This window comes from Pempheris klunzingeri, chromosome 23, assembly GCF_042242105.1.
Source record: "Pempheris klunzingeri isolate RE-2024b chromosome 23, fPemKlu1.hap1, whole genome shotgun sequence".
In the NCBI taxonomy this organism is placed as follows: Eukaryota; Metazoa; Chordata; class Actinopteri; order Acropomatiformes; family Pempheridae; genus Pempheris; species Pempheris klunzingeri.
In genome coordinates, this window is record NC_092034.1 from 16,180,509 (window position 1) to 16,194,234 (window position 13,726).

The 13,726-nt window shown below is 42.1% G+C and overlaps 1 protein-coding gene across 1 annotated transcript; it reads left to right on the plus strand.

Moving 5' to 3' along the window:
- The first annotated feature begins 12,527 nt into the window (after positions 1-12,527).
- paqr9 (progestin and adipoQ receptor family member 9) lies at positions 12,528-13,726 on the plus strand. The gene has a single exon (XM_070854958.1). The coding sequence runs from the start codon at positions 12,528-12,530 to the stop codon at positions 13,686-13,688; it is 1,161 nt and encodes a 386-aa protein (XP_070711059.1). The 3' UTR covers positions 13,689-13,726.

Genomic DNA, 13,726 nt, shown 5'->3' on the forward strand with positions numbered 1-13,726 from the left:
TTCGTGGGGGTTAACTTCCTCTCAGGACGTAAATGTCTCTGAGCACTTAGCAAGGCTATTAGTATTTATGTATTAGGCCTCAAGCAGGCAAAAAGGTTATTTTAGCATTGGGAAGGAATGACTCAGTTGACCTGTCAAAGAGTGGAACAGCTTGGTGAAAAGAACTCAGCAGTGGTGAACAAGGACTACAATGGCCCCAAGGGAGAACCAAGAGTTCACTGCTGTGTTTATATGTATTCATGTTTCTGCCATATTGGTTTGGATTGATCCACTGTAAAAGGAACACTCATAAAGGACTAAGGTCTGAGTCATGCTTTCTGTCCAGCATTAGCTGACACGGAATCGTGACGAGCTTTCGTATTTTCCACAGGTTCCACAGTATAAAAGCTTGATTAACCAATGTTCTCCCGAACTGTAGGGGGCATCCATCCATCCATCCATCCATCCATTATCTTCCGCTTATCCAGGGCCACACCCTCACTACAGATTTGCAGCCTCCCCCACCATCTGATCCACCTCCCCACCAGATGGTGATAAGATGACAGCTCTGCTCCTCTCTTCACCTGAGTGTCCTAGACACTAATAATATGTCCTCAAAGTCGATCATAGATCTTTGGCTGAAGGTGGTCTGGTCCACTTATGAAGCACCCTATGCTCAAACATTATGGCCAATCCATGCCTAGCACAGACGCCCAATAACAAAGCACCTCTCTCACCTCCTCTTCAGATCAGGCAGGCCATTCCTCCCCATCACCCCCCTCCAGGTTTCTCCATCATTACTCAAATGAGCAATGAAGTCTCCCAGTTGAACTATGAAGTCTCCCAGTGGGAGCCCCTTCCAGGATGCCACCCATAGAAGGCCAAATACTCTGAACTGCTGTTTGGTGCACAAGTACACACGACCGTCAGAGCGTTCCCCCCAGCAATGGAAGCGGCCCCTTCCTTCACCACTTTGGCCTGTCACCTGGCTTGCCATGCACCTGACCCCTGTAACGGCCCCTCACAGCAGCTCCTCTCTCAGGTCCGGCTCCAAGAGGGGGCCCTGGTTTTCCTAACCTGGACGAGGGAACGCTGAACTTTTGGTTCCAACAACACAGCTCCCAGGTTCACTGGGGAGCACGAACCCCCCCCTCACCACCAGGTGGTGATTCTTTCAGTGAGCTGTAGCAGGCAGGGCAGTGAAAACTCACATCTACAGCATCGAAGAATAAATGATGGAATAGGTGTAAATACCAGGAAGTGCCACAGAGACACAGAAGCTGTCATGAAAATGAAATGTGTCAAAAGATTCTATTAACTTGTTCATTTCATTCTCATCTTTTCCTGATCTTACTTCTGATGAAATGTGCTGTCTAAATAGAATGGTCATTGTCTTATAGAGTCCATGGGTGTCACTTTATTTTCAGGATTCACATTTTTAACCGAAGTAATGTGCAGACTTGTACCTTACTTTTCAATTAAGTTCGAAACATTTGTGCCAATCACAAAACATGCCAACAGTTTTAGAAGGACACCTAAGCAGCCCTCCACTTAGCTCCCTGCGACTCATCCTCTGACTGAACGGCCTCATAAAGCAGTTGGAGGATCTTGAATGTCACAGCTGACTTCTTAAGCGGCGTTACTTTTAGAAGCACGTCATGCCCAAACCTCACATCCTTATTTTCTCGCAGATCTATCCTGTCAGGCCTCTTCAGTATGACATCTGCACTTTATCTGCTCCTCTTTGGATCTGGATTCCCAGAGGCCTTGCTTTGTTCTGAGCAGAGCGGCAGTGGTGGCAAAATTTCCTTGAAATTTCATAGATAACACCAGTGACTCCTCCACAGCAGCCTTTGATCGATAAAATGTGACACATGAAATCATTTTTTCAGAGTAGATACCCGTGCTGCTAGATTGTGTTTTCTGTAAATTGTCACTACAAGTGACCTATTTTTTGTCCACAGTAGCCTACGCTAAAGTTACTGCAGCAGCAGTGGTGGGATGGCCAACAGCAAATAAAGCAAATCTTTATTTTCAGACTTACCTCATCTGCAGTTGAGTCAGTTTCTTGGCGTTTGATGAAGGATGACAGCCAACTGAGCTCCTTCACAACAGAAGGGACATGTTTCTCTAAACATTGGTTCCCACTTCTCCCGGCAGATCAATCCAGCAGGTTAATCCGACCATGAACCTAAAGACATGGAAACAGTGACTTTTTACCTCAGTATGTGAACTCGCTTTTAATGATTGCAGTTTATTCCGCACTGCCTTTCCAACTCATCATTATCCAACTCTGAATGTACTTTATATATGTTACAATAAATGGTTTACATTGTTTACTTGCTGGGGTTTTGAGAAATGCTATTTGGTTTTTTTTTTGTTGCACATAAAAATGACAATAATGAAAATTGATTGATTTATTCAACTCATTGATTGATGATCAATTTTGCAATTTATAAATCACAATTAATAAGTTAAAATTAATCTGATGAGGGATCGGCTCGCTGGGATCAGGGGTTGGGTGCCCTCGTGTCCACGGATAAACAAAGACATACGTGTGCAGAGATTCTGGGTAAAACAGATGTGAATCAGAGGCATGTTCACCTCTGCATCATCAAAAATGTCTCCTGTAGCACAAATTGCTGTAAAGTCACCTGTAACCTCCAGGAAACTGCCTGCTACTAAACAGGAACTAATTAACTAATCTCATTTTTAATCTGCCTCGTCTTGTATCCAGTGTGGGGATTCACCAGCTCCACGAGTCTCCTCTGCACACGACTGGAGGGAAAGTGAATAACTGTGTTTCCACGTGACATCACCCTCTATCTGAGGCCGAGTCTGTGCCTGCTCACCTATCTCCCTCTGATCTGCTAATGTATTGCAGTAATTAGAAGGTTTTTAGATTATCAGACTACATTTCCAGAATCAGAGATTTTCCGTTAATTAAATCCTGGAAAAATAAATGTATGTATGTGCTATTGCTGCACATGTTCATGTTCTACTGAATACACCTTAGCATATTCACACCACTATTCTCCTATCAACACTGTTCATGCTGCACCTTATTTACTGGATATTACCACGATACATACTTGACACATTTTCCCACTTCTCAGATATTATGCTGCGTTTCGTTGCCTCAGTGCTCTGTGCAATGACAATAAAGTTGAACTTAATCTAATCTGTCAGTCTGATCGATCGGGACATATTGTGGCAGCCGGGCCCGATATCTCTGATGTCACGGTTACGTCATCACAGACCTGTCAGGATTCGTCCATATTCCTTAAACCACGCCCACAGTCCTCAGTTAGCCAATCACAACCTGCTGTCTGAACCCAGCCCCATATGAAGTCATGGCCAGTGTGTGTGTGTGTGTGTGTGTGTGTGTGTGTGTGTGTGTGTGTGTGTGTGTGTGTGTGTGTGTGTGTGTGTGTGTGTGTGTGTGTTGAGGCCACACCGTGCAGGCCGACTGGCTGAATGGAAAAATGTCTCTCAGTCACAGGAACAGACTGAGCTGTCACTCTGTCACCTTCCTGCGCGGGTGCTTCTGACATTGACACAAAAGGCAATTGGTTAAAAGCATACCCCAGCACACACACACACACACACACACACACGCTTAAGCCTTTAAATGCAGTGGTTGTTACTATATAAATACCATATGTGTTGATTTTCTGATGAATGCTGTAACAAAACCAGGAAAGCACACATGTTCTCTCTCATTGATCTACAATTGTGATTACCAAATGGGGGCACAAGTGTGCCAAGGGCTGCTTCTGCAGTTACGATGGGGATGTGGAAAGATTGCACAGCAGCTCACCAGTCTTACATTTTCAGTCTGTGTTTCCTTCAAATGGGTCGTCTAATGTTAAAGCTGGGGCAGAATCTGACAAATAAAGCCTCTGTCCTAAGCACTTATAATGTAAAAATGCTCTTTTTCCATGTATTTTCAACATAAATGTGTGTCCAGAGAGAAGACCGTCCTCTTTCTCCTGCTCCATCTTTCAGTAAGAGTGTGTGAAAACGCAGGGATCTGTTTGTAAAATAGTCACGAAATGTAATCTCTGAATTTGTGTCCGTCATATAAATATATCTATATACTTTGTAAACTGTAAGAACTGCCAATCAAATACCTCATTTTCTAGAATACCAGCTTAAATGTCTTACATGAAGCAACATATTTAATTTTTCTCAACATAGATCATCTAGATGCAGATGTAATTACTAGTTCAGCCATATGTGATATTCAGTATATGTGTCTTTGTATATTATTATATGCAACCCTGAACTGAGAACTCCAACTGTGGTGCTGATTTGCATGATGATATATTTGGTTTAGCTCCATGATTAAGTTTTAATTTTCTAATTTCATGGACACAAGGCATCCCAGGCCTGGTTTCAGAGAGCACTGTGAAGGCCCACTTTATAAGATTAAGATAAATAAAGTAGCCCAATACTAAAAATTAGACTAAACAATTTAAATGTATCTGCAGAGTGGAATAGTAGGCTAACAGTTCTAAAATTAGGAAACTTAAATAATTAAATTAAATATTGACCGTACTGAGGAACTATGGACTGTACTATGGATAAACAAATGAAGTCTAGTTCTATGAAATATATGAAGGTGAAAAACAATAATTAAATGTGGCATGTGGATAAATAATTAAATTGTGTAACAGTGGAAGTTGCAATTCATAGTTTAAAGTTCAGTTTGCTCAAACATACCGTATGAAAGTGACAAGTGCGAGGATTAAAGACTGTATAAAGGTGATGTAGCCGCCGCTGTGCCACCCACTGGTTCTGAAGCCTTAAACTTACCTTTACACGCGTCGCCATCTTGGTTTCGCATGTGTCGCCATCTTTTCTTTCTGGAACCAGAAGTGATGTTTGTTCCGCAAAGACCGCCTTTGATTGGTCAGTCACGGCGCAGTCCTGCCCTAAAGCATATCCTGCTCTATCGTCTGTTTTCCTCTAAATGGGACCGTAATTTACTAAACAAACATCATGATGTATCGAAGAACTCTTGAAACTACCGACTGAGATCATAAACTCATTAGTAAAATGTTTACTGTGGTGATAAATCTAGTGAGAAGTACGGCCATTTTCTCAACCTGAAGTCTTTTTGCAACATGCAGTCTCCCCCTGCTGGCCATTTGAAAGAATGCAGGTTTAAGGCACTTTCGCATTGGCTTCACTTTATAGACCTGGAAGATACGTCTATACTATACTATATACTATATACTATATACTATATATTATATACTATATACTATACTATACTATACTATACTATACTATACTATACTATACTATACTATATACTATATAGTGTAGCCTATAGTATATACTATATAGTATAGCCTATAGTGTATATACTATATACTATATACTATACTATACTATACTATATATACTATACTATACTATACTATACTATACTATACTATACTATATATTATATACTATATACTATACTATACTATACTATATACAGTCTATGGCTGTCCCTCCTGCAGAGCTGATGCTTGCCTGCTTGTGGAAGCTGGCCAATCAGAGCAGACTGGGCTTTTGGGAGAGTTTGTAAAGAGGCTGAAAAGAATAGCATGTACAGTATGCACAGTACAAGAAAGAAGAAAGCATTACAGCTTGTGAACAGATTTCTGTAGGATCCCCGGATACAAGTGTAAACCTGAGCATGTCTCCTTTCCACATTCAGATTATTGAGAAAATATCATATCATTATTCATATCAATAAGACTTTATCAATTCCCAAGGGAAGATTCACAAGATACCAGTGTATAAAGTAATGTGAATAAGATAAATATAAATATATAAATATATCATTCTGCATGATGAGCACTTTTGTTTTTTGCACATTACGTATATTTTAGTGCCAATACTTTTTTACTTTTATGAAAATGTACTTTTTTAAATGCATTTTTTAGTATTTCTGCACGCTTGCATAGTACTTTTACATAAGTAAAATATCTTAGTACTTCCTCCACAAAGGTTAGAGACATTCCTGTGTTAGTTGCAAAAGATATTGTGAAATGGAAAAAGAATGTATTTTTTTCTCTCCTATGGTTAATGAGATGTTGATGATGACCAGCGTGCAGAATGGGACATTCAGTACGGTGGTGGTAAACAGGTTAGACCCAGATATGTGTTCTTTTGTTCTTTTGGATGTTAAAAGAGAGAATATTTCAGACAAAGCATCTGTGACTATGGGAGTCCATTTCTGCTGGTGGCCTATGAAATATATTATAATATATAATAATAATAATAATAATAATATATATCAATATAAGATCTCAAGTCCTTATTTTGAGATTCTAAGTCAATATTTCGACATGATAATGACTAACAGTATACTGATCTTTTTGATCAATGAGCTTCTACAGACAACTATGTGATTTGAACTGTTTCACGTCGAGAATCGAGTGAAGTTTAGGTGGCAGAGTTTAAAATAAGGGTAGAAATAGCAACAGCAAAAAGCCCTAGTTACTACTGAATTTGAGGTGAAATAAGATTTGAATGGACATTCACGTGTGCTCAGCTTCGGGCCTCCTGTCAGCAGCACCCTTTGGCCAACAGAACAACTGTGTTACAGCGGTGGAGCTGACAGCAGCTGCTCTGGCTGCAGCAGCAATATCATCTGCTGGTCGTTTTGATGAACTACAACAGCACCCAGGCTTTGCTTTCTGGTCATTCTTTCTGAACAATCTCAAGTAATAAGAGTGAACTCTCTGGATGGGAGGATTTATCTGTAGTTTATAAACTGATCCAGAGACTTCAAGGTCAGACAAATAGAAATGATCCTAAAAGATAGACTTTAGACTTTAGACTTTAGACTTTTCTTTATTTGATCCCCCATAGGGGGAAATTCTCATGTTACAGCAGCAACAATTGAACAGGGAGAGTGAAAAGAAGCAATAGTAGAAGAAAAAATAGCAATAGCAAAATAGAAATATATAATAAAAATAACCTGTCTGATTTACTGTTTAGGTTGGTGTGTCACAGATAGCACGTTCCTGTAGTGATGTTATGGTGATCTAATGTTTGCAAGGTGTGTATCTAGAATCAAACTTTAGAATATGTTTTGCACAACAAAAGCACTACAATCAGGGTCTGTCTGGTCCAGTCTGTCTATCTGCCTCTCAAAACAACACAGGAGAAGCCACGTCTGTGTCTGTGGAGGTCAGATTGACATTATCTGTTCACTGTCACAATGAGACAGTAACTTTATCTGAGAAGGCCTAAAACATTTTATGGTCATATTACAATTCTAACTCAACAGTTCCCCTTTTGACATGATTTTATCATGTCAATCCAATAAGAAGTAGGAATGTTATGTGTATTGTACTGTATTCTTCAGCAGCGAGAAGTCTAGCAGGGCCCCAATCTGTGAACAACCAGCCACATCAGGGTGCAGCACAATCACATTTTTTTTGGTACATCTTTACTATATCAATATACAATATGTAGGAGAAGCAGTGCAGATTAATGTGACCTATATGTGGGCAAATATGTGTAAGCTGTTTCTTCAATTGCAGTTAATAGCAGCAAGCAGTCTTCCTTGCACAGTGCATGTGGACATTTCTAAACAAAGTGATTAAACCATATGATTAAAAGCACAATAAGCAGTAACATCTAGAAGTATCACGCCTCTAAGTGTGTGGATATCTATATATGGGTGTGTATTAAACCTTAGCAGTTTATGGTGTGTGCAGCCAAGGGCGGGATCCTCTTCATCCTGAGAGAGAAATCTGTGGAAGAGCTTCATTAGAATATTGGACTAATTAATAAAGAGGTGGTGGAAATGTATCATTTATGGAGGCTGTAATACATTTTAGTCAGCAGTGCCTGATGCAAGGAGTACAGCAACATCCTCAGAGTCACTGCAACCACCAGCTAGATAAAGATAGAGCTAATCAGTGTTTTATCAAATAAAGTAAAAACACCACCTCTTTCTGCTTAAAGAAAATCCAGGGCCATTCTATTTTTGTAGTACATTAGGGTGGATGTAGTTAATCATGTCCACATTTGTTGATAGTGACCCATCAGTAAAGAAATTATTCAAAACCAGCAGCTAACATGTCGGCTACTTTATACTCATCAGGCACATCTCTGAGAACGCTAGGTGCATCTATGTGGGTGTGTGAGTTGTGTTAAAAGTTAAATGTACTTCTCTGGGTGTGGTGGTGGGAAGTCATCCCCAGGATCAGGGTCAGTAGTAGAGTGTGGAGTCAGGTGTAGAGGTTCTTAAGTCAGTCTGAACCTCAGTCAACGTTCTGTGTTTTTCAGCCTTGTGTCAGGGAACAGTGAGTCTCATGGATCCAGTTTGTCTGTCAGTCCTCTCTTTACGCAGTGTGAGGCAGCCTTTGCTACCTTGTGGGGTCCCTACCAATGGGGTGGGGACCAGTTGAGCTTGTTGACCTTTAAGGTCCAGTCTGCAGTTTCTACAGGAGATTTTTCTCATCTTTATTTTTATCTTTTATAACATAGTAAAATGCTGTATGTGTATTTGTACAGAATCAGTGAATGGCATAGTGCCCAGTGCCCAAGTGTGGACCTAATCAAGAAGCTTTCCACACAGACTCTTATCAGTCTGTGTGCTTGATCGGTAGGGTTTTCCCCAGTATCACCACTCGGTTTAATTCACAGTAATTCTGAAATGCCTAAACTAAAGTGTCCCAACGGTATCAATTGCCCCAACAGTATCAAAACCCAGGGCCAACAAGACAAGGAAAACCCACATGCACGACTCAAAGTGACAAAATAAACACTTTATTAAACAAAGGCAAGGGGAAAACAGGGACAAATGCAAAACACTAAGGCTAAATTAACAAAAGGCAACTGTGAAAAAACAGGAGCGAACAGACAAAACAAAATCAAAACTCTAAGAACAGAAATGCTCAGGCCAAAAGGCACTCCAAACTAGAAACACAGTACAAAGTAACAACTGAAAAAACTAAGCTAGACTGATCTCAAAGTGAACAACTAAAGGAGCAAGACAGAGCTTGAGACAAAGTAAACTACTAAAAACACCAAACCTCCAGAATGGAACTCCAACAATCGAGTTCAAGGACAAGACAGCACATAAAGGCAAGACGATGGACATGAAGAACTGGCTCAGGACAATAAATACACAAGGTGATGGGGAACAGGTGGAAACAATCAGGGAGGGGCCAGACAATCACAGACGGCAGGAAGTAAAGATAACTGAAACGAGGCAAAAACAGGGTTACTACAAAATAAAACAGGAAATGACAAGACAACATGAGACGAGACAAAAAAACTGAACTTAACAAAATACAGGATCATGACAAACAGAACTGCCTGTTGCCAAGCAGGAACATACATTGTCATGAAAAATAACAAATGTGTCCCTGTATCCTTTTTATCCTATTTATTTATTTATTTTTTATTAGAAAATGTTCATCACCTTTCGCGGCATCAGGAGCTACCCGGAAAGTTTATACAGTTCTATACAGTATAGAAAAAAAGAAACGAAATGTCCCACTCTAAGATTTGGGAGACAGTTAATTATTTACCCAGTGAGTTCTATGTCCCTTATCAGGTCAGATCAGCTGTGCTTGGACACTTCTGTACTTTACATGTGACCATTACAATGTTTCAATGTCATTCTGTTGTATTTAGCTTGATTAGAGGGACAACATTATTCAGACAACTTTGATTTAAATACAGCCAATGTGTAATCTGCTCACCATTATCTCAGGCGCGCCTTGTAGTTGTCTGAAAAAGTTTTTTCTCCAGTCCCTCTGGGGGTCCCTCAACTGGACACCGTCTCAGAGTCTGTCAATCCGGGGCACCAAATGTTGGAAGCTTCTCTGGTTCTTATATTGACAGCCCAAGAATTCAACGGAGGTTTTCAGTCAGGTCTCACAAACAGTTTATTCTGGTCACATTCTGGTCACACATAAAGTTCTCACAGAGCTGGGCTCATGATGGGGGGGCTCCTTTTGTCCATTCAAACATCTCATTTTTAAATGCTTGTTGGACATCATGAAATACGTAATCTGATTTACTGTTTAGGTTGGTGTGTCACAGATAGCACGTTCCTGTAGTGATGTTATGGTGATCTAATGTTTGCAAGGTGTGTATCTAGAATCAAACTTTAGAATATGTTTTGCACAACAAAAGCACTACAATCAGGGTCTGTCTGGTCCAGTCTGTCTGTCTGCCTCTCAAAACAACACAGGAGAAGCCACGTCTGTGTCTGTGGAGGTCAGATTGACATTATCTGTTCACTGTCACAATGAGACAGTAACTTTATTTGAGAAGGCCTAAAACATTTTGTGGTCATATTACAATTCTAACTCAACAAGGTACCACAGCACCACAGGGAAGAATACAAAGGTATGAAGAGTTCCAATATTAAATTATGACTGTTTATGTAGTGATGCACTGTGTTGACTGTTCAGTGGAAACAATGGAACAGAGGCTCTGTGTGTGTGTGTGTGTGTGTGTGTGTGTGTGTGTGTGTGTGTGTGTGTGTGTGTGTGTGTGTGTGTGTGCTTGGACAGGATTACTCAACAGGGACACAGTGCGCATTTAAAGCAGACAGGGGGGGAAACACCGTTAACCAGTCCCTGCAGCTGACTGGTTAAAGGCTAGAGTCACACCGGAAACTCAGTGCATTTGCCTTCAAAATAAAAGAGCCAGCTTTTCCTGTCTTTTTCAAATCCTGTTTTGCTTTACCGAAAACAGTCAGTGGTTGTTTTTACACTGTATACACTGTAAGAAAATACCTATTTGTGCTAATCAGAATATAATACTACTGAATCACAACATAATAGCACTAGTAAAAAAAGATCAAATTTGAATTTTGAAAATTTGGTTTTGCTTTTTCATTTGTTATTCATTATATTATATGCAGAGATCAGGCAGGTTTCCTCTCTTCTTTATTCTTACATTGCAGCCTAAATGTACATTATACTTGGGCAACACTATATGATTTATATGGTCATGCCAATTTGACAGTGTGAAGTAACTAAGTACATTTACTCAGGTACTCTACTTAAGTACACATTTGAGGTACATGAGATACTCCACTGTTTAGTCCACTACTTTTAATTGATGAATGGAGTTACTAGCTACTATCATCAACAAATATTATGATAGATTATTAGTATTAGCAGCATATAAAGTAATTAAAACCAGCCCCACCAACAATACATCCATGTGCATGAATCTATCAAATTATAGATTATTATTACTCTGAAACAGGCCATTCTGCATTATGATTATGTCTGCTTTTGGTACTTTATGTAAGTTTTGATGGTGATACTTGCACTTTCTTTTAAATAAAGTAACATTTTGAATGCAGGATATTTACTTTTTATTCTGTCGTATTTTCATTTTTTCTTTTACTCAAGTGAATGATCTGAGCACTTTGATGTAAGGGCCTAGAGAAAATGAGATGTGTGTTTAGCTGAGAGGAAGCTCGAAATGAAGCAACATGACCTCTGAGAAGCATCAGGTCGCAACCCGAGATTTACTTTGAAAGTCCCAACCGGAAGCCCAGTGTTGCGCTGTTGCGGTGTTGCGGGCGGCTTGACGCTGGTACCTGTCAAACGGTCTCCGGTCCTCCTCACTGCTCCGAACGCCGGCTGGCCGCTCCAGTCCACCGGGTCCGGACCCACGGCAGGACGGCGGCGCTCACACGCGTAAGTTGTGTTAATATCGCGGCGTCTTTGACACGTGACCTTGCGTGAGAGGATTAAATACCGGCACGCACAACGTTTGCCTTCAGTCTCGGGGTTTGTATCCTCTCTGTCTGCAGCGCCCTGCACTGCAACAGAATGGAAGAAGGAAGAGAAGAGAAAGTCGGACGTGGAGCTACACTGATGGACCAGGAAGAGCAGGAGGAGTAGGAGCCTGCGGCGGCCTCATACTGAGCTGTGCGCCGGCATGACCTACATACCACAAAGCCTGATGGACATCTCTGCCCTATGGATACATTAGGTCCTGTTCAACCTTGTACCACAGCAATAAGTGACCTTCGTTTTTATTTGGCGCTGCAGAACTATGCTTAACAAGATAGCTGCTGTGGATGTGTCTGAAGAAACCATCATGTGTGTAGACCATGTCCTGTGTGAAGTAAGGGAGCGGGATAATCAGCAGTAAAAGCCCAGGGTGCTGGATGTTTTCAGACCTTATGTAACGCTCAAGAGGAAACCAGAAGTCAAAATGAACAAAACAGGTGGTCTGAGGCTTTAGGATACTACGCTGCATACGAGTGGACTATACAGCGGCTCCGCTCTTTGGATTAGTGGGCAGTGTAGAGGCCCCCGCAGTGGAGCTGGGATCAAAGGTCCAAAGAAGAACAGAGCCCAAAGGGTCTTTTCAAGCTGGAGGCTCAGCCTGCAGACGCCTTATCTGCTCGTGAGTAAGAGATTGCACGGTTGTGATCACTGAGCGTGCTGTGATCAGCAATAAAGTCAACAGCCGAGCAATAAAAGCCTGAAGCAGGAAGAGTTCATGCGGACTTTAGTTGCTGTCAGCAACAAAAACTGTCCCCCGTCATGCTTCTGAAGTGCGGCCAGCCGTTACCTCTTCTGAGGCACACGGACGTGCCTCCCCGGGTCATAGAGAACTTCATCCTGACGGGCTACCGCTTCCCAAACTACAGCCTGAGGGACTGCTTACTGTCGGCGTTCAGGCCCACCAACGAAACGGGCAACTTCTGGACACACTTCCTGCCAGTATTTATTTTTTCCTACTATTTCGTAGAGGCGTTTGGTTGGGAGGGCGCGCCGCATTGTGATGCTCCCTTCTTCTATCCGCTGTGGAACTACTACATCGGGGTGTTCTGTCTGCTGATGGCGAGCAGCATGGCCCACCTCCTCAACTCAATGTCTCTGGTGGTCAGAGAGGTCTGCTTTTTTGTGGATTATGGCACTATCAGCTCCTACACAGTTGGCTCATCGCTGGCGTACTACTATTACATCCACCCTCGCGCAGGGATAGTTGAGACGGGAGGCCACAATGGATCCCATATGGCCCTGAAACATGAACCTGCAGAGGCTCTTGCGTCATCCTATGCAATCCCAGATTTCAGTGTGTTCTTTGAAACCTTCTACATCCCATGTGCATGTATCGTAGCGATCATTTGCGTTTTATCTTGCTGCAATACCCGCCAGAGGTGGAGGAAGCATCGGTATGTCATCCGAACCCTCGTGTTTCTCCTCCCGTTCCTCGTCTCCTCCACGCCGGTCTTCTTCCGCCTCCTCACCAGATCGCCTTATTCCCCCGCCTCCTCCTCCTTTGCAGCTTCCACCTCCACCTCCATCTTCTTCTATCGCCACTGTCTCTGGCTGCTGGTGTCAGCCATCTTCAACATCAGCAAATTCCCAGAGCGGCTTGCCCCGGGTTGCTTCGACATCTGGGGGCACAGCCACCAGTGGTTCCACTGTTGCACGTTTCTGTCTATCCTCGACGAACTCCACATGATCAAGGCCGAGGTGAAAGCCATCCTGCTCAGCCCGACTCTGCTGCTACCCCCCGCCACTCTCTCCCGCCTGCCTGGACCTACGGTGGCTTCCACCTATGGAGTGATGCTGCTCCTCCAGTCCACCATCATCTCCATCATCACGTGGTTCTCCTGGAACGCCAACTGCATTTACGGACCCCAGAGAGACCAGCTGGCAAAGGAGCTCCCCAAGAAACACCTGAAATGTCACTGATCACTGAGACATCTTTCTTTAATCGTCCTGACGATGTG